This window comes from Eleutherodactylus coqui, chromosome 9 (assembly GCF_035609145.1).
Source record: "Eleutherodactylus coqui strain aEleCoq1 chromosome 9, aEleCoq1.hap1, whole genome shotgun sequence".
Classification (NCBI taxonomy): domain Eukaryota; kingdom Metazoa; phylum Chordata; class Amphibia; order Anura; family Eleutherodactylidae; genus Eleutherodactylus; species Eleutherodactylus coqui.
In genome coordinates, this window is record NC_089845.1 from 58,815,731 (window position 1) to 58,840,713 (window position 24,983).

Sequence of the window (24,983 nt, forward strand, 5' to 3'; positions counted from 1 at the left end):
ACAGATGAGGATCCTAAACTGGAGACACCCTTTGATAATTTCAGAATTTCCTACAAGCATTTCAAGTGTGTTTTGAAAACCAGAAATCCCATTTAAAGAGGTTTTACACTACTAAACTTTTGGTGAATGCAGAAAACTGAACTACGGATTGGCCCATCTAAAGAGGCAGTATCACTTATGAACGCCCACCTGCATTCTTGGTTGGACCGATTTCTGGCCTTGTTCCATCTCCATTCACTAGTGATGCTTGTTCCTGTGTACAATCACAGGAACGATTATTACTGAGACGACTTGTCGGGCATCTATACCTGACAAGTCATTCCATCTTGTACATAATACACAATTCAAATACTCTTGTGTGAGCCTGGCCAAATAAAGATTCGCAGATTCACATATTGACACTTTCTTGAAGAAAGTTACTATATTGACCTTTTACATTGGCCCTCGCCGTTCCACAGTTTGTAATACACTTGGAAATAGTAGAAGGTATAACTAAAAGATAATACACAGAAATCATGGCCCATCATTGCTATAATCACCTTTCCAATTGGGCTACCCTATAAAATCATGTTGTGTTTTCTTTGTCATTTCCTATATGGAATGTTGCTGTACATCCATGGATTGCAAGCTTGTGACTCATGAGTATAAAGCCCAACTTTTCATGGTCTTTCCATGAGTCACAGGATTTGGAATGGTATCTCACTTTCTCACAGCGCTCAGGATCTATTTTTAATTTTCAGTAGGTGGACATCCCTTTTATTTCATACCATTTACTTTAGCCAAGACCAACGTCCACTATGCACTATGTACTACATCTGGGTACATTAACAACTGGATAAGCTTAGATATTAAACAGATGCTGCAAAAAGCATTTCTTCTTCAATTGACGGGCAGAATCTCCTTTCTTTTTTTCCTGCACTGATTTCCTGCAGTCTGGAAGTGGATGATAACATTTTGCTTCCTTCCAGTTACAGAAGAGAACTGCCTGCAGCCATAGTAGCTCTGAAACAGCTAATGTTGGCCATAGAGATGGATGAACGACTAGTCATTTATCGTTGATCCGGTTAGACCTTCGTTATGGACGACATTGCTATTTATTCCAACAACATGGGATGATTAATTTACATTTTAGAGAAGAGCACAGCATCTAAATGATGATAAACTAGAATGCAGGGTCCCTTTTACTCAGGTCGATTGCCAGGCATAATGATATATCTGTGACTACAGCCTGATGAAGAGGCCTAAGTAGCCGTGGAAACTTGCAAATAGAATTACTATTTAATATAATACTTCCATCTTTTTCATACAAGAGTATTTAATATCACATAGATTTTTCTGGCTAACGGTACCGCTCTGTTTTTTCTCTACATCCTTATTCCAACAAAATAACACGATTCTGAGAATGGAGGTCCCACGTTCCCCATCCAGCGGGGAGGAGATTGAATGGAGCACTGGTTATGCAAATTGCCTTGTCGCTCCATTCATTTTCAATGGGACTGCGGAGACAGCTGAGCGGCAAGACTTGGATATTCACGTCAGCCTCACTGCAATTAATGGAGCGCCAACCGCGCATGCTCAGCCAGTGCTCCCTTCACTGACGTTGTTGTGGGCTGGAGGAGTATCCCCGCCATAATGAGAACAGAAGGGATAAGGGAATCACCTCAGGATTGGTTTGGGTCTCCGTGGTGACCACCGATCTGCAAGTTATCCCCTATCCTGTGGATTTGGTGATCATGTGTTATTCTGGTCCAACCCCTTTATAATTGATGAAGTGAGGACAATGGTAGCATATGGATTTTGGTGCTGAATCTGCTGATCTTTCTTTCGTCTTCCTAAATTATGACAACTCGAGCAGCAACCAAAAATGTCCATGTCAGATCATGTTTTTGACGGACATCTGTCCTTGGTCAGTATCTATTGTAATCTTTCGGGTCACAATCGTAAGAGATGGTCTACATCTGACAGAATAGATGACTAATATCAATAGTACATGGCCAGACACAAACTAGCCAGTTACCCCAAAGCAGTACTCTAATACTTTTCACATTTAGTCCAATTTAGCTTGTATGAGAATGACTTTCCAGATGCGAAAACCCTCCCAGTGTTTAAAATATCATTCATATGTATGAAAAACCAATGCTATACTCATTCTGAGAAATGAAACATATTTTCATTCCTTTAACTATTTACACGGGCTGATAAATCGATCAGATTCCCGCATCCAGCATAAATCTGAACGCTCAGCGTTTAGTGTAAATGTGTGCTCCAACTGAACGACAAAAAGAATTTGTTCACTTCTTGTTCGTCGTTCAGTTTATGCATGAGGAAAAACTGAAAGATGATAGGCTCATGGAAACAGGCAGTCGTTCATCTAAGAGCGACTGCTGGCTTACTGTGAATGGCGACGGGCCAGAACGATCTCCTACACGCTTCGCCTCCATTCACTAGCGATGATCATTCCTGTGTAAAAACAGGAACGATCACCGCTAGAATGACCCGTCAGGCATCTGTAAAAGGGCTCTAAGCTAGTAGGAGAGGAGCGAGGAGCCACTCTGTGGGTTTTGAAGCTGTGGCTCTCCCGCGGAAATCTCACGGCTTTTCGGTGCGACCAAGCCGCAAGATCTCCGTCTCGTGGGAACCCAGCCTTAGGCCGCCTTCACATGGACGTCAAAATAGTGTGAGATTTGTGCATTGCAAGGTCCTCGAAGTAATGCAAGGTGATTTGACATAAAAACGCCTTGCATCCGCAGGGAATTCACATGTTGGCAAGGGAGATATATCGTGCTCGCCCGTGTGAAGTTAGCCTGGTGGTCTAAAGAAAAAGTTTGATTTCTAAACTTTAAAACCTTCCTTTAAGGCCGGCTGCACAAAACCAATTCGGATTCCACATGCGGGAGCCCACAGTGGAATCCAACCCTGTGCTCGGCTGGTGTCCATGCGTACACCGGCTCACCGTCGGACATGCGCAATACAGATATATTTTTTAAACCCCTGCTTTTCCTGCGTCAATTGCGGAAGTGCTGCGAGTTGAGCGGCTTCCATTGGAAGCCGTCTGCACAGAATCCGTGCAAAAATAGAACATGATGTCCCAGCAATGATCATTGATGCGTAAAAGCTGTCGGACATGGACACCTACCAGATCGCCATAGTGGTCACTGCAGCAGGCAGGACGGAGGCCATGTGCTGGCGATAAGTACAGGATCCAATGGTAGATATGCCATAAATGTCCTAGATAAGAATACTCCTTTAGGCTTCATACACACGGGCGAGCGGGATAATGGGCCGTGAAACTCGTCGTAATATCGCGCTCACCAGTGTGCGTTTTACACAAGGGATGCGAGGCGTTTTCCTGTCAAGAAGGCCTTCCATCACTTTAGTAAAGTTGCGATCCTCCAACACGGCGAGTGCGATGCGTGGTTTCCCTTTAAAAACAATGGGAAACACTTGCCGATCCTCTAACACACCTGAAAGCTGCACCGGAGGATCGCTACTTTGTAGAAGTGATGGGAGGCACATCAGGCGACATGGTGTATTTGCGTGCGCGTGCAATATGCAGAGAATAGGACACATCTTCAAGTCATTGAACTAATTAGCCATTTCAATGGCTAAGAGCATCAGTGCTTTTTTTTTCACGACTTGTGCGCGCAAAAGACGCTGTTGTGTACACAAATACGCGACCCCCGATGCGTACAAATATGCATATGCTTATGTGAGACAGGCCTTAGGGATTCTTCACACAGGCACAAGCGTATTTGTGAATGGCTGAGCACTATGTATTTGCAGAATGAATGATGTTTTTTTTTGCGTGTACATCGGCGTATTCTAATATACTTTTTTCACCCGCAAGGCATGTTCATTTGTGTGTGGCAAAGAAAGGCGCACCAATAGGAATAGCTAATTAGTCTTAATGAGTTCCAAATGTGTTTTCTTTTTCTGCACAATTACGCAGTGTTTCATGCATCTCCTTGTGTATGGCACGCGCATTTGCACCCCCCCTCTTGACTTCTATGGGGATCTTTGATTCGAAAATACACATAAAAATAGAGCATGTTGTATCATGGGGTCTCTGTTGTCAGGTTGCTATGATGACTAATACACTAATATGGGGTATTTGTGGCTGTCAGGTTGCTATGGTGACTAATATATTAGTATAGGGTATATGCGGCTGTCAGGTTGCTATAGTAACTAATTTATTAGTATGGGGTATCTGTGGCTGTCAGGTTGCTATGGTGACTCATACACTCTTATATATGTGGCTGTCAGCGCTCTAAGCGGAGGATGCAGAAGACAAGGTGTTCCTGCTTGTCTTCTGCATCCAGCTGTTCTGTGCTCGGAGCACCTGACTGTTATACAGCCGAGCGCTCCAAGCGGGGTATGGAGAATAGAGCTGGACCGCTCTGTTCTTCATACCCTGCCTGTTATCAGGGAGCAGGATACAGCTGAAACAATAGTATCAGCTATATCCCGCTCTGACTACCTGATAAGACTCATCGTTGCAATTCAGCACGCTGAAAGACAACGGTGAGCGACGGCTTAAAGAAAACTGTACGATGTCAGTGCAGGTACACACAACGATTATCGCTCAAAAGATGGCTTTGAGCGATAATCGTTGTGTCTAAATGAACCTTAATACACTGATGTTTAATTCCCTATGAAAGCACCAGTAGGGGTCTCTTCGGCTGGCAGATATTGGGGCATCAGTAGTTGGCACTCTAATATGAAGTGGGCATCAGTGGTTATCAGGTTGCTATGGTGACTAATACACTGTTATGGGTTATCTGTTATTGTCAGGTTTCTATGGTGACTACTATACTGTTATGGGGTCTCTGTGGCTGTCAGGTTGCTATGGTGACTACTATACTAATATGGGGTCTCTGTGGCTGTCAGGTTGCTATGGTGACTACTATACTGTTATGGAACTCTGTGGTTGTCAGGTTGCTATGGTGACTACTATACTGATATGGGGTCTCTGTGGCTGTCAGGTTGCTATGGTGACTACTATACTGTTATGGGGTCTCTGTGGTTGTCAGGTTGCTATGGTGACTACAATACTGTTATGGGGTCTTTGTGGTTGCCAGGTTGCCATTGGTGACTACTATACTGTTATGAGGTCTCTGTTGTTGATAGGTTGCTATGGTGACTACTATACTGTTATGGGGTCTCTGTAGTTGTCAGGTTGCCATTTGTGACTACTATACTGTTATGGGGTCTCTGTGGTTGTCAGGTTGCTATGGTGACTACTATACTGTTATGGGGTCCCTGTGGTTACCAGGTTGCTATGGTGACTACTATACTGTTATGGAACTCTGTGGTTGTCAGGTTGCTATGGTGACTACTATACTGATATGGGGTCTCTGTGGCTGTCAGGTTGCTATGGTGACTACTATACTGTTATGGGGTCTCTGTGGTTGTCAGATTGCTATGGTGACTACTATACTGTTATGGGGTCTCTGTGGTTGTCAGGTTGCTATGGTGACTACAATACTGTTATGGGGTCTTTGTGGTTGCCAGGTTGCCATTGGTGACTACTATACTGTTATGAGGTCTCTGTTGTTGATAGGTTGCTATGGTGACTACTATACTGTTATGGGGTCTCTGTAGTTGTCAGGTTGCCATTTGTGACTACTATACTGTTATGGGGTCTCTGTGGTTGTCAGGTTGCTATGGTGACTACTATACTGTTATGGGGTCCCTGTGGTTACCAGGTTGCTATGGTGACTACTATACTGTTATGGAACTCTGTGGTTGTCAGGTTGCTATGGTGACTACTATACTGATATGGGGTCTCTGTGGCTGTCAGGTTGCTATGGTGACTACTATACTGTTATGGGGTCTCTGTGGTTGTCAGATTGCTATGGTGACTACTATACTGTTATGGGGTCTCTGTGGTTGTCAGGTTGCTATGGTGACTACAATACTGTTATGGGGTCTTTGTGGTTGCCAGGTTGCCATTGGTGACTACTATACTGTTATGAGGTCTCTGTTGTTGACAGGTTGCTATGGTGACTACTATACTGTTATGGGGTCTCTGTGGCTGTCAGGTTGCTATGGTGACTATATTATAGGGTGTCTGTGGTTGTCAGGTTGCTGTGGTGATTACCATACTGTTACGGGGTCTCTGTGGTTGTCAGGTTGCTATGGTGACTACTATACTATTATAGGGTCCCAGTGGTTGTCAGGTTGCTATGGTGATTACCATACTGTTATGGGGTCTCAGTGGTTGTCAGGTTGCTATGGTGACTACTATACTGTTTTGGGGTCTCTGTGGCAGCATGCTTAGTCCATATGAGCCCACCATATAGCCCTTGTATCTATGGACGAGCTGTGAGGGATGATGCACGACAGCACTGCAGATACGTGGAATGATTCCTCCAAGCTCCCCTTCCCTCCTGTCTGGGGCTCAGCCTGTGATTTATGGCCATCATTCTGGTTGGCTTCCAGTGACAGCTTCCAGCAGCTATAGCCGCCAAGATGGCGCTGCCGCGCCAGTGCAGGAGACAGAGCGGAGCTGGGGCGTGCAGCCTCTAGTGCTCGGCAGCTCGGTGCTCATTCCAAACAGGAGCAGCAGCGGCGCTGTTAGCAGAGCGGGTGCTCGAGGCTGGAGAGCTGCGGGCTGTGGGAGCGGAGCGCAGGGACTGGAGCCGCCATCCATCCGCTGGAGGGACGCTGAGCGCCGTGTGGAGCCGCTGCGGAGAGCCGGCCAGCTCGCAGCCGTCCCCCGCACTGCAGTCTGGGGATAACTTGGCTGGGTGGGGAGGGGGGGCGAGCGCTGAAGATGAATCGAAGTTTCAGTAAGTCCCAGACTCTGCGCTATGTGGCGAGCAGCGCCGTGGAGGTGAAGAGCAAGGTGAGGCTGTGCTGCGCCCCGGCCAGGTCCCCGCAACCGCCGGCCGGCCGGGGATTGTCCTGCTAATGAATGGGGAGAGGGATGGGGACGGCGGAGCCCGGACGGTGCGGCTCACAGGCTGCACGCTCTTTTGTTTCTTGTGTAGCGCTCACTTGGGGAATGTGAAGAATTCCTGTTCCAGAGCTGGGACCCTCATGTGTGACCGCACACGTATGTGCTGGGACCCTCATGTGTGACCGCACACGTATGTGCTGGGACCCTCATGTGTGACCGCACACGTATGTGCTGGGACCCTCATGTGTGACCGCACACGTATGTGCTGGGACCCTCATGTGTGACCGCACACGTATGTGCTGGGACCCTCATGTGTGACCGCACACGTATGTGCTGGGACCCTCATGTGTGACCGCACACGTATGTGCTGGGACCCTCATGTGTGACCGCACACGTATGTGCTGGGACCCTCATGTGTGACCGCACACGTATGTGCTGGGACCCTCATGTGTGACCGCGCACGTATGCGGCGGGGACCCTCGTGTGACCGCGCACGTATGCGGCGGGGACCCTCGTGTGACCGCGCACGTATGCGGCGGGGACCCTCGTGTGACCGCGCACGTATGCGGCGGGGACCCTCGTGTGACCGCGCACGTATGCGGCGGGGACCCTCGTGTGACCGCGCACGTATGCGGCGGGGACCCTCGTGTGACCGCGCACGTATGCGCCTGGCGCGCGCGTGACCGCGCACGTATGCGCCTGGCGCGCGCGTGACCGCGCACGTATGCGCCTGGCGCGCGCGTGACCGCGCACGTATGCGCCTGGCGCGCGCGTGACCGCGCACGTATGCGCCTGGCGCGCGCGTGACCGCGCACGTATGCGCCTGGCGCGCGCGTGACCGCGCACGTATGCGCCTGGCGCGCGCGTGACCGCGCACGTATGCGCCTGGCGCGCGCGTGACCGCGCACGTATGCGCCTGGCGCGCGCGTGACCGCGCACGTATGCGCCTGGCGCGCGCGTGACCGCGCACGTATGCGCCTGGCGCGCGCGTGACCGCGCACGTATGCGCCTGGCGCGCGCGTCCAGTGTATGACCTCCCCCATGTATGTGCCTAGTGTATGTTCTTGTGCCCTCCACCCATGTATGTGCCTGTTGTATGGATCATGGATCCCCCCCCGTGTCCCCTGTATGATGCCCCCCTAATGGATGTGACAGTTGATTGCTTTTATTTTCCTCCCATCATCTGTGTTCCTTGTGTGGCTGTTATTTTTTTTCCTCTCCCCCTCCGGTCTGCCCCAGGTATTTGGTCCGGTGTATACATTCCTCTCCCCCATCTGTCTGTCCAGTGTGATCACCCCTCCGGTCTGCCCCCAGGTATTTGGTCCGGTGTATACATTCCTCTTCCCCATGTATCTGTCCAGTGTGATCGCCCCTCCGGTCTGCCCCCAGGTATTTGGTCCGGTGTATACATTCTTCTGCCCCAGGTATTTGGTCAGGTGTATACATTCCTCTCCCCCATGTATCTGTCCAGTGTGATCACCCCTCCGGTCTGCCCCCAGGTATTTGGTCCGGTGTATACATTCCTCTCCCCCATGTATCTGTCCAGTGTGATCACCCCTCCGGTCTGCCCCCAGGTATTTGGTCCGGTGTATACATTCCTCTCCCCCATGTATCTGTCCAGTGTGATCACCCCTCCGGTCTGCCCCCAGGTATTTGGTCCGGTGTATACATTCCTCTCCCCCATGTATCTGTCCAGTGTGATCACCCCTCCGGTCTGCCCCCAGGTATTTGGTCCGGTGTATACATTCTTCTGCCCCAGGTATTTGGCCAGGCGCATGTTACCCCCCACCCTGGTGTCCACCTGGCTCCTCCTCTGGCAGTTGGGGCCAGGACAGCTGGGTTGGTCCTGTACATGAGGGTCGCCCCCTGAGGTGTCTGCAGTGATACATTGTATCCTTGTGTTCTAACTTCCTGCAGCTGGTTCTCTGCATTCTAGCTTGTAGCCATGAAGCCTCCTACAAATGTCTGTAGTTGCTGGTGTGTAACCTATGCTGATTAGGATCCTCGGACGGCTCATTACTGGTGCCTTCCCCTGGTAGATGGGAATGGGGTTCTAATCCCGTCCTTGATGTGATCTGCCGGAAACAGCATAAGGGAATTCTTTATGGTGGTCGGCTGCAGATTGTCAGGACCTGATATGTATCAAAGCACTGCAGATATCAGCCTCAGTGATATGCTGAGCCCTACGCCAGAATAGATCAGAGAAGCTGTGGGTATTACATGAGCACATTGGAGTCACGCAGCCCCCGTGACATGGCCAGAATTGAGTTAATTAGTGTATACTATTTGTGGAGGACACATAATTAAGTTGTGAGAACTGCCCATAAGATGCAGTGAGGGGGGCGCTCTTTGGGAATGCCTGCACATGTTGTGTGCTGTAAGCAAGCTCTTGGTGGGACGGAGGTGAGCCTTGCTGTGAAGGCCTGCAGCGCTGCTAGCTCACCTATAGCTGCAGCACAAGGACTATAGACGCAGTGTGCCGAGTCTATAGGAGCCCGTGCTGCCACTCTATCCAATGCGCTACCCTCGTGATTGTAAAACCCTTTAATGTGAGCTTGCCAGTGGGATTTAGGGGAACAGCAGCCTCCTTCCACACCTCGGTGAGTCAGCGCAGGTTCCGTGTAGACTCATCGCTTAAGCTTTCATCTGCTGTCCTGTTCCAACTTGCCGTTGAGCTCGGAGCAGTTTTCTAGGCTCTTGCTTTCTTTATTGGGAAGGCAGAATGATTTTTTTCCCATCATTAAATCGGTGTGCGTGATGAGACAGGTGTGACATCATGCATAACAAAGCGGACGGAGCATGATGTGTTATCCTGTCATTGATGAGCGGCATCCTCTACCCAAGGAATCTGCTGGGCATTGAAATGCGCTGCCAGTCCTGTATTCTTGCATGGCGTATGTGTTGCAGTAGATGGCGGTCGGAACGTTTTCAACATTTACGGGAAAAAAACTATACATTTCATGAATGTGGCGCTGAAGGAGCTTAAAGGCTTGTACTCGGATGACTTGATGATCAGGGAGGACTCATGTCCCCTTCTGTTTCTCTCTTCGCGGGGGACGGAGCGTTGGCTGAGCATGCGCAGTCGGTGCTCCATTTATTTTAATGGGTTGACGGTAGAGATGAGCGAGCGTACTCGGAAAAGCACTACTCGCTCGAGTAATTTGCTTTATCCGAGTATCGCTGTGCTCGTCCCTGAAGATTCGGGTGCCGGCACGGAGCGGGGAGCTGCAGGGGAGAGCGGGGAGGAACGGAGGGGAGATCTTTCTCTCCCTCTCTCCCGCCCGCTCTCCCCTGCTCCCCGCTGCGACTCATCTGTGACGCACCTGTCAGCCGCAGCGGCACCCGAATCTTCAGGGACGAGCACAGCGATACTCGGATAAAGCAAATTACTCGAGCGAGTAGTGCTTTTCCGAGTACGCTCGCTCATCTCTAGTTGACGGGGATACCCGAGCGCTTGCTGCTCAGCTGTCTCTGCAGTCCCATTGAAAGTGAATGCAGTTGGCGCTCTTGCACGAGCAACGCTCCGTTCAGTCTTATCCTCGCTGTGGGTGGTGGGGGGGGGTGGCTGTAAGCACACAGCGAGGAGGACTGGGGACACTGAACCCCCATTCTTAGGAAAGCCTGCAATGTCCTGATACCTTGTCAAGGCTTATTCACATGGGCAAGAGTATTATGCCTTGCCTCTCAGCATATTCTATATTTTAACGTTCCCTCTGAACGCATCACCCATTGTTCCCACTGGGACCTTAAAGGGGTTGTCCCGCGCCGAAAACGGGTTTTTTTTTTTTTTTAACCCCCCCCCCCCCCCGTTCGGCGCGAGACAACCCCGATGCAGGGGTTAAAAAAACAACCCGCACAGCGCTTACCTGAATCCCAGCGGTCCGGCGTCTTCATACTTACCTGCTGAAGATGGCCGCCGGGATCCTCTGTCTCCGTGGACCGCAGGGCTTCTGTGCGGTCCATTGCCGATTCCAGCCTCCTGATTGGCTGGAATCGGCACGTGACGGGGCGGAGCTACACGGAGCCGGCATTCTACACGAGCGGCCCCATAGAAGACTGCAGAAGACCCGGACTGCGCAAGCGCGGCTAATTTGGCCATCGGAGGGCGAAAATTAGTCGGCTCCATGGGAACGAGGATGCCAGCAACGGAGCAGGTAAGTATAAAACTTTTTATAACTTCTGTATGGCTCATAATTAATGCACAATGTACATTACAAAGTGCATTATTATGGCCATACAGAAGTGTATAGACCCACTTGCTGCCGCGGGACAACCCCTTTAAGACATTGTGTGACACTCGCATGCCATGTGATGTGCTTGTTAAAGTGATGTTACCCATTGAAATCAATGGGAAACACTTGCGATCCTCTGATGCGCGTGAAATGCACCCGCGGACTGCAATTTCATAGAAGTGATGCGAATTGTGTTTTTGAATTAAAAACTCCTCTGATTGGCGTAAAGAACACACGTTGGCAAGTGTGATATCAGGCGGAGTTTCGCATCCTGATATCACCCTCGGCTATGTGGATGTAGCCTAAAAGTGAGGTTTAAAACTTCCCTTGCTGTATGGCAATGAACCCCAAACAGTGCGGTAGGTGGGCCTGGACTGTCTCTGCTGTCCGCAGTGCCCTTTAAGCCCCGGAGATATGGATGATGTCTCCTATATCATCCACAGTTCTGTCCAGATCTCATGCATACACTGTACAACCCCAGACCGGCACAGAAGAGTCAGTAAAGTCTACCCACAATGGTCAGATGATCTCCACATGCGCCAGTCCATGCTTGAGCAAGATTTGGACGGGTCTCATGGATGATGCTTCCTATGTCATACAATCAAAAATCAATCACAGAGTGTGGGCAGTAGAGCCGTTATGGGCCCGCCTACTGGACTGTTAGCGATGTTACATACTGTGCGGGAAAGATTAACCCTCACTTCTACAAGGTACAGTATCTAGACAAACAGGCAAAACTTCATTAAAACCTGTGATGTCCAATGTATTGTTCCCTTCATGCCATTGTCATTTGCTGCAAGCTAGTAACCGGTTCCATTTAACCAGGTCCCCTTTGGAAATATGATGCTGGTATCAGAACGATTCGACCAGACCTGCGTAATGCCAATATTATCGTACGGCTCGGAGACTTTGACCTTGCTGTCGCAAACAACTGAGTGTCTGGAGTCCCTTCACATGCGATGCCAATGCCAGATTCTCCATGTCCGTTGGTTTGACTTAATCAGAAACAGTGAGGTCCTGGCTTGCACAGGGCTTGAGTCCATCACAAAAACAATAACAAGACTACTTGCACTTTTTGATCATTTTGCACGCTTGTCAGAAGCTGTCCCGGCCCACGGTGCTCTAACTGCAGCAATTGCTAGGAAAATCGAGAGACAATCCCCTGCCAGATGGTGAGGGTCTCCCGGTCGTCTGTGGCACTCGTGGGTGCAACAGATGGGCAACAGTACCTCCTCCAACATCAACACCGAATGGAACAATGCTCTCGGTCGGGGTCATTCTAGATCGGCACTACGGACCTTCGTCGTCCAAGCGAGTTAAAGGGGTTGTCCCGCGGCAGCAAGTGGGTCTATACACTTCTGTATGGCCATATTAATGCACTTTGTAATGTACATTGTGCATTAATTATGAGCCATACAGAAGTTATAAAAAGTTTTATACTTACCTGCTCCGTTGCTAGCGTCCTCGTCTCCATGGTGCCGACTAATTTTCGGCCTCTGATGGCCAAATTAGCCGCGCTTGCGCAGTCCGGGTCTTCTGCTTTCTTCTATGGAGCCTCTCGTGCAGGATGCCGGCTCCGTGTAGCTCCGCCCCGTCACGTGCCGATTCCAGCCAATCAGGATTATTATATAGTACTGACCTATCCTACAACAATATACAGAGATTGTCAGTATATGTCTCCATAACTTTGGAAATTGTTCCTCTAATTCCCAACTTTGACACTCCCATATGACCCCCCCCCCTTCCCGTGTATGTCGCAATTTGACAATATTGTTTTGAGTTTCTCCTTCAAAAGTTGAGAACTATGAGGAAACGTGTTGCAAAAGTAGATTAGATTGGTCTCCTATCTGCACTCCAGTTCTGTCTTCCTCCCCTGTTCGGGGAGCAGGAAAGGGGAATCCCTGTGGCAAAATGGGGTCCGTCCACTTTCCGCCTTGCGTTTGGACGGAAGAAAGAAACTGCGTGCTGTGCTTTTTCTTCTAAAATTTTGAGCTAGATCCGTGGCAGAACCTCCGACCAGAGGTTCCTGAACCGGATGTGAAACCGTTCTTCCACCACTGAGCAAGGGATGGTCTTATTATTGGTCTGGGGTATTGGCGTCACCTCTACCCCTGTAGCCCTATAGATACACTTCTCAGGAATCTCCTGGTTGGGTGTTCAGGCTTCTCTGTTTGATAGTTTGATTTTTCTTTGGTAATCTGCATCATCTTGAGTTGTCTCTCCTCTTCGTCTTCACATCTTGTAACTTATTTCCTGCATCCTCTAATAAGGACTACGGCGGAATATGTTAGTGCTATATAAATCGAGGCTCTCTTTTACGAGGGATCGATCATGTGTATGTTGCTATGGGCATGACTGTTGAGATCTTACTCGAAGGCTTAGAGTTGGCCATGTGCATGCAGAGTTGCTGCTGGTTCTTGCTGGTTCCGGCACAGTGGGTCCTATCTAGCAGTGTAAGGTTGTACAGGTGGACTTGTTAAGGTGAGGTTAAACTGCATCAAAAGCCACGACTCAAAGACCTAAAATGATGCTTTTGTGCTAAAAAATGCCTCCAAATTTCTGTCCACAAGAACAGACAATGAAGGAGGGAGATGACTCTTGCTGCCCGTAGAAGCCTACAAGGAGGAAAGGTGGAATGAGCTGTTGGAGATGGAGAGATTCAAGTGTGGTGGTTCAGGTCGGGTTCACACAGCCGTAAGCCTAAAACGCTGCGTGGGTCCAACAGCGTCTTACCACATTTTCACAGCTGTGGAGCCGGCCGTGACCCTGCGCACTGACCGCGTACTCGTACCCCATCATGCACCTTACGGCGTTTTTTTGTTTCCTGCACGGTCACTATGCTGCGGTGTGTATACTCACCGCCCCTACATAATGTAATTGTGTATGTATGTGTCTATATCTATATATCTATCCAGCCCATAAAGAACAATGGGATCTACCTTGTGTATATACACAGCAAAATAGAACATGTTGCGTTCTTTTTTGTGCTCGTTAATGTGATTGTGTAAGGCATTGTAATTGCCTCAGAGCTATCGTTGATCATTGGGGCGTACAGAGCCCACGTAATACGCCGTAAACATACAATCGTGTGAGTCTGGCCTTATAGTAAGTGTTTCTTCACTGTTATAGCTACTGAAATCGCATCTCCACTGCTCAGTACTTCTCTGGTGCACTACAGGATGATGGTTGTGTGTTTCAGACATTTTTTTAGTATATCAAATCACCTAATAGCAAAATAAGCCAATTTTAGCTACTTCCATCAAATAAACATTTTAAGTATTGCTTAATTAAACCAATAAAAAAATGACAAATGCAAGGTAGCTGTCCAATAGAGGATGATTCGGCCCCACATATATATTCTTTACTGGCAACTAAGCCAGTTCTCCTTTGCACCAGTTTTGATTGATCTCCTCCACTTAATTTTCACTGCTTTTAGTCTTAACTGATTAGAAATGATGGATGAAGCCAGACTGCGCTTAGAATTAAGGAAATTTACTCTGAGGTTCTACTGGAAGTGTGAATGGGTGAATGTGCGACAATAAACACGGATTTATTTTGAAGTGTCTATACGTTTTTGGGAGACAGGAAGTATATAGTATTTACAGTTCTAGACTGTTCACTGCTTGATTTAGGCCGGTTTCACATCTGCTTGGAGCCTTCGGTCGGAGGTTCTGTTCAGCCAATGGAGCAGTAAAGCGGACCCCCCAACGCAGATGTGAAACCGACCTAAGGCATCCCTCACACAGGCATTTGCAACGCTGCCTTTATTGCGGTTTCAGCAGCGCTGGCACACGTTTTGCCAGCATTTTGGCTGCGTTTTTAGCACAGCTGAAAAAAAAAGCAATCCTCACCCAGCAGGTGCCGTCTGGGTCCCTCCCGCTGCTCTCCGGCGTTCCTGCAAGCTTCCGTGCAGTTATCTGCATTGATAGAGCATCTCTTGCGGGTAACAGAGAATAAACCCCCCCCCCCCCCCCCTCAGCAAGAGTTTGCTCTGATTGGTTCTCGAGCGTGCACTAATCACAGCCATTCATTTCAACAGACAGCGTTTAAAAATGCTGAAACACCCAAAAATAAAACATGCACCGCTCGGAAATCGCGGCGTTTTTCAGCTATCAAGCGGCTGTCTGCTCTTGTGTGAGTGGTCCCATTGAAAACAGTGGGAGCATTGTACCGTGGTTGGCACAGTGCCGGAAGTGCCGTGCTAATCACGGTAAAAAGCTCCTAAGGGTCTCAAAGATAGATATAGATATATAAATTTCAGTGTACAAACAACTTTTATTAGATGAAATGTTAATCAAAAGTATATAATTCTTTTATATAACTATATCTCCAAGTAAAGACTTAAAAAGGCTTTAAAAATGCTGCAAAGAAGCTTTTGTCAAAGTGGTTGAACAGGAATGCCAAAAAATTGCTGCCATCTGTAACGCCTGTGGAAACCAGTCCTATGGCAGGAGAATATGTATATTTGTGGATCGTATGGGACCTAACAGCATACTTTTTAGAACCGCCCTGGACAGCCCCTTTAAGCCTAGTAGGACTGAGATTATTGGGATGGCATATCTGCCTCGCTACTTCTTGTAATAGTTTCTTATCCAAGTCACCCATGTAGGCTTTCATCTTAAATTGTCATAATCCCCCAAATTTCAATTGGTGGCCATCCTACAGGATATGGAATGAACAGGTCTGTCATGGGAACTGATTTTTAGTTCTAATTTCAACCTTGTCACCAACACCAGGATTATGGAACGTATTAGACATGGAGGGCAGAAAGAACGGTTCCTGCAGTAATTGCATCACCTAACGTTGTGTCCTAGCCAGTGTCCATCACCACCCTTGGGTTATGTGAAGCGGCTATGGACCAGAAAATCTGAGATTGGAACCTCTCCTGTATGAGTGATACAAGGGTCGGTGATCCGGGGATTATTCCAATTGCCAGATTGGAGTCAGGAAGGATTTTTTTCCCCTAAAATTGGCTTCTACCTCATTGGAGTTTTTTGCCTTCTTCTGGATCAATATTGGCGGTTAATAGGCTGAACTGGATGGACATATGTCTTTTCAGCCTTACATACTATGATGTGATGTTTGGTTTCTCCCTAAAGACCCTTCTCAAATCCAGATCTGCTTGTAAAACTAGTCAATAGCTTCTCAAATTTTTCATCCCCTCTGCAGAGCTGCCATAAAAGATGCCAGTGTGTTGGATTCTTAGGTGGCATATTAAATTGTAAAGGGTCATTTTTAATGTTTCGGAGGGATAACACCTGGTTCAATATTTGGTATAAAAATGTATTGTGTTATAATCCATCTTTTTGAGGGCTAATTCACACGGGCGTATGTTTACCACATATTACATGGGCTCTTTACACCCGTGTGATGCACGATCACTTACAGGCAATCGGTTACATTGCCTTATGCAGTTCCGCTCACCTCAGCTTATCAGAATTCCATAATATGCAAGTGCAATAAGGAGCACCGTGTGTTCTATTTTGCCGTATATAAATGCGAGATAGAGACCACTGTTCTCTATATGCACAATTACATTGAGTGTGGGTGGCGGGTATACGCATCATCATTAAGCGGCGCGGGTAATATGAAAAAAAACCAAACAGATTACTGCGAATGGATGCGTGTGCAAATATGCAGTCATGGGCCGTACACAGGGTCACAGACTGTTCCATAGCTGTAAGAATGCTGCAGGTTCCCCGCAGCGCTTTACACTTACGGCTGTGTGAGCCCAGCCTATCGAAGGAGGATACTTTGTAGAAAACTGTAGCGTAGATTTTCGAACAATGTTAATCAGGATGCGACCAGCGGGATCCACGGAATTCTAGTCTAGAAAACTAATTTAGTTTGTCTACAAATCGCAAGTAAACATCATACCAATATAGTTTAAAACTGCAACGAAATGCACTGGGCTTTATCACTCCCCCTCCCCCCCCCCCCCCCCCCCCAAAAAAAAAAAAACCCTCCTATAAACCTTCCTCCAAAAAGCATGACTAGTGTAAAGGTCAAGATCCTCTGAAAATTTAAACTTGCTTCCCACCATCCTGAAAAAGATTGGCGTGAATGGAGGCCTGCACTGTGCCCAGGGCGTGAATGGAGGCCTGCACTGTGCCCAGGGCGTGAATGGAGGCCTGCACTGTGCCCAGGGCGTGAATGGAGGCCTGCACTGTGCCCAGGGCGGGAATGGAGGCCTGCACTGTGCCCGGGGCGGGAATGGAGGCCTGCACTGTGCCCGGGGCGGGAATGGAGGCCTGCACTGTGCCCGGGGCGGGAATGGAGGCCTGCACTGTGCCCGGGGCGGGAATGGAGGCCTGCACTGTGCCCGGGGCGGGAATGGAGGCCTGCACTGTGCCCGGGGCGGGAATGGAGGCCTGCACTGTGCCCGGGGCGGGAATGGAGGCCTGCACTGTGCCCGGGGCGGGAATGGAGGCCTGCACTGTGCCCGGGGCGGGAATGGAGGCCTGCACTGTGCCCGGGGCGGGAATGGAGGCCTGCACTGTGCCCATGGCAGGGCCATATGTTTGGTGCCGTCAAATAAAGAGTAATTGTGCGTTAAAACAAAATGTAACAAGGACATCACGAATTAATTTTGTTTGTGAAGTTGGGTCCCATTTGTTCATAAAAAGCGTTGAATAGTCTTCAAAGTAGGTCGCGGCAAATATTTGTATCCTTTTGTGAAAGATGGTAGACTTTCTACAAATTCTGCAAAATTCTAGCAGCGTAGGCTTTCATTTTCTGTAAGACTGTCACTTATAGACACTATAGGTGTTTCAGCAATCTTGTGGGGGTGGGGATTTGTGTATAATTTTGGTTGGGTATAGATGGTGACAATAGTTTGGATTAACTCATTCAGGACCAAGCACGGTAAATGTATGGCGCTTGGTCTTGGGCTTTAATCCCAGCCGATAGTAAAAATATGGCGCGATTAAAGCCCCTGCTTCTGCAATCAATCAGAAGCAGGTCGGGTTGTCAACTGTAAATCACAGCTGATAACCCCGGAGGAGGGGGGAAGAAGTGTTTTTTTTTTGTTTTTGTTTTTTTACCTTCTGCCTCCTCCTTTCTTTAGGCCCCCTGTCCACAGCAGTGTATTCGCCGTCGGTAAACAGCCGGCGAATCACGCTGGCCAACGCTTTCCATAGCATTGCTATGGAAAGCGCCGACCCCTGTCCACGAGCGGAGAATCTTTGCAATTCTCCACACGTGGCAGACAATTTGCAGCATGCTGCGAATTGCCCCGATTCTCCGCGGCCAGCCTATCTGAGAGATGGGGCTGACCGGCTGAGATTCGGCGGCGACTCCTGTTCCCGGATGGCGGAGATCTTCCGCGGGACTTTGCAACGCCCGTGAACAGCCGGCCTTAGTACACAGCACTCAATGAGTGATATGTACTAAAGAGTAAAAGTGGAGGTGTTTCTTCCACTACGCGAACCAGTGGTCACGTGACCGCTGGGATACCCTGGCACAGCAGAGCTACAGGGTCCTATAAGACCCTAATCAGCTCTGCCAGTGACTATTGTCACTAAAGGGGATGTTTTCCTTGTAACTGAGGGTCCTATGGATGCCCCAGCTACAGTGAAAAAAATGTCAAGTAAAAAAAAGACCATGTGAATGTCCCCCAGAGGCGATTACACGGTTTTGTCCAGGTGTATCTACTGTTGCACTGGACAGGAATGGCTGTTTTTACACGAACGATTATCGCACTTATAATTGTTGAATTGTGCGAAAATGAACAATAATCGTTCAGTGTAAACATGGCCAACAATTGAATGATAATTCATTCATTTTATGTAGGCCTACAAATCATCATTTGGCCGTCGCTTTATGTTAAAAGCTATCATTCATTCGTTTGTAAACCGCTCCCAGGTATCTCCAGACCTCCCTAACAGACCAACAATGGACTGAAGGAGCTATGACAATGTAAACTATTATCTGCAAGTGTTAACGTCTGTTGTTTGAAATCAAAGGACTTGGTCATTGTTCACTCCTTACAATGATTGATTAATTGCTCTATGTAGAAGGACCCTAACGTATTTGTCACTGAGAGGGGTGAAGACTAGCTTAACTACTGAGCGTTGGAATACTGGCTGTGATAAAGGGGAGAAGAAACCTTGGGAGGGTAAAGGAGCAGCTGGTGCACTTAGTCTTCCACATGTTCCCTGCTGGATCGTAGGGTTATACTTGTTGTTGGGAGGAAATGTATTTGTATATGGAGTTTAAGAACGCCATTGTTGCCTCTTTCTCTTTTACTTTCCTATTGGTGCTCGCTCCTGACTGGCTAATTATGGAGGCATCCTCTTATCCTGATTAATCAAATTTTGAGATATCTATGTACCTATTAGTTTGAAACAAATTGTTCCTTAAAATAAGCTTGACCTATCTTAAAATCTCTTATGATTTCTGGACTAGTGTGTGATTGTCCAGGAAGGATAAGAGAATAGCCCCTCTGTCCTAATGCTAATATATACAGGGTACTGGTGTACCTTGACTCCACTGGAAGTGGTGGGTGTAAACCAGGGTTAGGCTGTTTGACAGCCAGGTGACTCCCCCACTTCCAGGTTCGCTGTTTGCAGAGTGGGCGGCCAGATTGACAGCGGGGGACGGAGAATAGAGGAGCAACACGGGAGATACCAGAGCAGCGGACAAAGAGCGGAGGCTTCTGCGCCGCCGGGGGCATTCAGGTGAGAATGACCGCAGGCGACAGAGTGGAGGAGCAGCAGGGGAGATGCCAAACAGCAGCCAGTTACAGCTGCTGGCCACCAACAGAGCCCTGGGATCGGCATAGCTAGCGCGGCCGGGTGCACATTAATATCACAGCGCGCTGTCCCCGCTGCCGCCTTCACTAGTCCCCTGGCGCCGTAGTATCTCTGGTACCGGTGGCCTTGCTCTCGGATGGGAGGCTGTTGTCCTGCAGAGTCACGCAGTTGCCAATCCCAGCTCTTGTCAGCTGCTGCTACATTAGTGCCCTGCCGGCGTACTATCTACGGCATCGGCAACCCTGCCCCCACCGTCCCGGTTGTGGGGTGGGGGGAGTCTTTCTCTGCGGAAGGGCCAGTGCAGATTGTCCTCTTTCCACCGCACCCCCTCCCCGCCGGCGGCCTCCCTTCTGCTCTCCTTGCTGCCTCCCTGCAGCCCCACTGTTCACAAGGTACTGCTGTATCTTGTAAGCCAATGCGAAGCTAAGGGCATGCCAGGGTGTTCACTCCTAGTGACAGCTGTCACACCCCTAGCTTCCGGTGGCGTCAAGATGCACCAGTACAGTATTAGGTAGAGGCAGATTCTGTCGTTAACAGTAAGAAACACATGTACCGTATATACCGGCGTATAAGGCGACGGGGCGTATAAGACGACCCCCCAACTTTCACCTTATACGCCGGTAATACAGTGGAGAAAAAAAAAATCATTACTCACCTCCCCCGGCGTTCTGTCGCGCTCCGGCAGGATGTCGCTCGCTCCTCGTCCCCGGCGCAGCATTGCTTTCTGAATGCGGGGCTTGAAATCCCCGCCTCCAGAAAGCTAATACACACGCCGTCAGCCAGTTACAGCCATTCAATGACATCATTGAATGGCTGTGATTGGCTGAAGCCACGTGTGTTTTACCCAATCACACTATTCAATGACATCATTGAATGGGTGTGATTGCTAACACACGTGCGCCTTCAGCCAATCACAGCCATTCAATGCTGTCATTGAATGGCTGTAACTGGCTGACTGCGTGTGTATTAGCTTTCTGGAGGCGGGGATTTCAAGCCCCGCATTCAGAAAGCAATGCTGCGCCGGGGACGAGGAGCGAGCGACATCCTGCCGGAGCGCGACAGAACACCGGGGGAGGTGAGTAATGATTTTTTTTTTTTTTACACTTTTTTTTTTGTATTACCGGCGTATAAGACGACCCCCGACTTCAGAGCAGATTTTTCGGGGTTCAAAAGTCGTCTTATACGCCGGTATATACGGTATATCCTTTTACCCCAGTGTGGAGACAAATCATCTTCTATTGGATGGTTGCCTTGTGTGTTTGTTTCTTTTTTGGTTGTTAGCCAGTATTCTAATATTTTCTAATAAAAGTTGTAATGATGTAGCCTAAATGAGTTTATTTTGCTATTTGATAGTTTTATATAAAATTTTGCAGTTGAACAGTACATTCATCTGGGTCATTTGTGGTTTCATAGACAGGGAGCAGAATCTGCTGTTTTCTTTGTGCACCGTTTATAAACATTATAACAGTTAGTCTCCTCCCACCAGTTCAGAGAGAACCAATAATCAGTGATACTGTATTGTATCTTGTCACTTTCAGAAGTGTAGGTGGTGACAAGATACAGGCTGCTTGACATCCTGGGCACGTCCCCAGTTTTTAATTGGCTGCAGGGCTGCCTCCCCCTGCTCGGGCTCTCAGATCCTGGCACTCACTAAGAGAGGCTTCCCTGGTAGGACAGCGGCTTCCCTGGGGGCCTCCCTGCACTGGCAGCACACGGGACCGGGGCGGCAGCGGACACTGTGGGAGCAACGGCGCAGTATCGGGGACTCAACAGCACATCGCTGGGTGAGCGTGGGGAAGGCTGGAGGGGAGTGGGGACACTGCAGTAAGACTGCACAGGACAGCGCTGGGTGACAGTGACGGAGCAGGACGCTGGGGGGGAGGCTGGAGGGTTAGGGGACATCGCTGGGTGACAGTGAGGGAGAGCGAGGGGGCGAGGATGGAGGGGAATTGGGGTTAGCAGCATCAAGAAGCCACTGTGCTGCCGGAGAATCCGCTCTTAGTAAGTGCCAGGACCTGAGAGCCGAAGCAGGGGAAGGCGGCCCTGCAGCCAATTAAAAACTGGGGCCGTGCCCAGCCTGTCAAGCAGCCTGTATCTTGTCACCGCCCACACTTCCGGTGGTGACAAAATACAATAATACCTTCCTCATGTACACACATTGTTTATTCTAAAACATTATTTATGCCTTAAGTAAACCTGTTCCACTGGCTCCTGGATTTGTCTATTTGGCTCTTAAATCCAACTAAACAAATCCTTTTCCATCCCATATCTGCTTTAAGTTGGCACATATAACTCAACACGCTCATCCCTTCTTTTCCCCAACATCTGCTATCGGAAGAGTCTGGACACCCCCATACACATTAGGTGGTCCTTGAGTTTGACCAACATTCGTCTTATTTGTATGCCCACCCTTAGGTTTTAGGCTGTATTTGCAATTCCATACGGAGCCATAATGCCCCATGGGGAATATTAACACTTGATAGACTTGTTGCACCAATTTCTGTGCCATTGATCTGATCGGGATTGTTTTAGTGGCAAGTATATGGATTTCTGCAAGCCCCATTGATATGAATGGGACAATTGCTGTTATTTCTGCAGCATATCTGCCTGTGAATATACCTTTAAACTTCTATGGGACCCTACTGTGATTGTGTATGTCTTTAACGTCCTATAAAAGGACAAAACAAATCATGCATTCTTCATCCGTTGATGAAAATGACTATATTCTCTCCTAGCTTCTGTAGGAGAAGGTCTTTATATTACGGTGCTGAACGATGCACTATATGGCGGCACACAATAATTTGGGCACTGTATTACTGAGAAGCGGCTATTCTGTGTGCCTGCTATTATACAGTCTTCCAAAACTCTAAATTCTCAGTGGATTGCTTCTAAGTGGATTATTTCTGATGTTCGCTAGGTTTCCTTATTCCACATAGATGCACAAGCAGCGCGTCTCGGAGATTATAACAATACAGACAAGCCCTCTAAACTATCCCACACATGTGGTGCTCCTCCAACAAGGGGGATTTACTGGCGCTGGCGGAGAACAGTTGCCCATCCCTAATCCTAGAGAGTAAGATCTGCTTTATGGAGTAAACATGTTCTTCGTTCTTCTATTGAGAGATTAGCAAACAAGTTCAAATTTACAACCTTGTGCCAAAGCCTGTGCGCTGTTATTGTAGCACGCAAGTATCGCTGCCTGCCATCCTCGGGGTCACTGGTTGTCTGTCGCTGCATGCTGGGACTTGCAGTCCTGTCAATACCTATATGGTTAATATTTGCTAATCTTGCTGCCTTACCGTTTCACCTGATTTGATATGACCCCATTCATGTCTTGCAGAGATGCAATCTTTGATACCATTTCCTGATTTGCCTTTTAAGAGGATTTAAATGAAAACGTGGCAAATTGCGTTTCCCATTGTATTCGGTGAATCGTTATTGCGGCCATAAGGATTATTGTTAATTGAGTCGTTCAAAGAAATGCAGTAAATGTTCTACAATTAAAAAAGCAAACCTTACTGGGCTATTAATTGCCCCATTGTTCCAGGAGCGATGCTCCGGGGGTCTTGTTTAGAAGGAGTGTTGAAGTGGCATACCTGTATATCACCGGTGCAGCCGCTTGCTGGCCTTGGCGTATTCACATCAGTGTCGAAGCCAGTGATTGGCTGCAGCGGTCATGTGCTGCTGTGGCACTCCACGGAAGTTAACAAAGGCAGCGAGGGTTTGACAGCTGAGTAATTTTTTTTTATATAGATGGAGATATAAGGAACTCTGATTATCTCTCAAAATTAGTTAAAGCGAAATTGGGCACTAATCGTCCCGTGTAAATACAGAAAAAATAGTTTACTAAAAAACAATTGCAGGAATCCCGCTACGTGTAAACACTGCCTGCTCAGTGCTTCACATAGAAGGGGAAGCGCTGAGTGAGAAGCCCGCGATCCAGCGGTGAAGTCTGTCAGTCTAAACACTCTACGAGCGCCGACGACCTTATGGTGTCATCAGCACTTGTGCAATCGTTCAACCGACTCTTGTCCCGTCTAAATGGGCCGGTATAGAGATATAGATAGATATGATCTATTTTAGAACATTTTCTGCAACTTGTTTTTTTCAACTCTTGGACATCCCCATTAACTCTCATGATTTGTAATCAGATCATTAACGCATGCCTGCATTTTCAGATGACTTTTCCGAATAATTGATAATAAGGTTTGGTCATTTTGGTCATTGACTTTGTATTCTGCATTTTTCACTAGATTTGCCCTCTGTGGGCTGTATATCTTATCCTTAGTCCTCTCTGAGTTGGCAGGAGAAGCTGCTGCTTCACACTGTGCATGGGGAAAAACAGCAGATTTTGCTCCTTAAGGCCCGTGACGGCGCCCCTTCAGAGACCCCCAAACTTACCTGCGGATCCGGCGTCCTCGCTCCCGCATGACGCTTCGGCGTGAAGTGCTGCCGCGTCATGTGACACGCCAGCCACGTCACATGACGCGGCCGGCCGTGTCATATGACGCGGTAGGCGGAGAAGCAGTTTTACGCTATCTTCCGCTGTGCTACAGCGGAAGATGGCATGAACGGACGGCTTCCATTGACTGCAATGGAAGCCGGCCGCGCGTACACCCGTGGCAAATAGAGCATGCGGCGGGTGAGGACGGGTGAATTCACGGTGCGGAATTCCGCAGTGGAATTTCGCACCGTGAGGCCTGAGCTATTAGGTTCAATAGAACCTAATAGCTGTGGGCAACGCAGCGGATTTCCGCCGCGAATTACGCGGCGGAAATCCGTCCGTGTGCAGCCGGCCTAACGCTCACACCCGCACACACAAATAACAGCCGCATGGAGGGCAGTGTACAGAAGTACTGAGCAGTGTAGATGTGATTGCAGTAGTAGGACAGTAAATAAACTATTAACTATATAAGCATGTTTGTAATGCTGTTCTCACACATTTTAAAGCGTTTTAAACAGCAGCATTTTCAAATGCGCTCAAAGTTTTTAACTCGCCACATTATTACAGTGGTTGATGAAGTGCGCTGAAACGGACTAAAATAGAGCAGACCGCTTTCAAAAATCGTGGCATTTGTAGCGCAGTGTTTGAACGCT

At 48.4% G+C, this 24,983-nt stretch overlaps 1 protein-coding gene across 2 annotated transcripts in view; it reads left to right on the plus strand.

The window, feature by feature from the left end:
• Window positions 1-6,521: 6,521 nt before the first annotated feature.
• The window catches only part of PARD6G (par-6 family cell polarity regulator gamma), a 119,468-nt gene continuing 101,006 nt past the window's right edge, over window positions 6,522-24,983 (plus strand). For both annotated transcript variants that reach the window (XR_010786708.1, XM_066579445.1), the window contains exon 1: window positions 6,522-6,847. Coding sequence is in view for 1 of the 2 variants with exons in the window: in XM_066579445.1 (XP_066435542.1) it covers window positions 6,776-6,847 (72 nt within the window). In the remaining variant the exon portion in view is untranslated. The remainder of the gene's footprint in view (window positions 6,848-24,983) is intronic.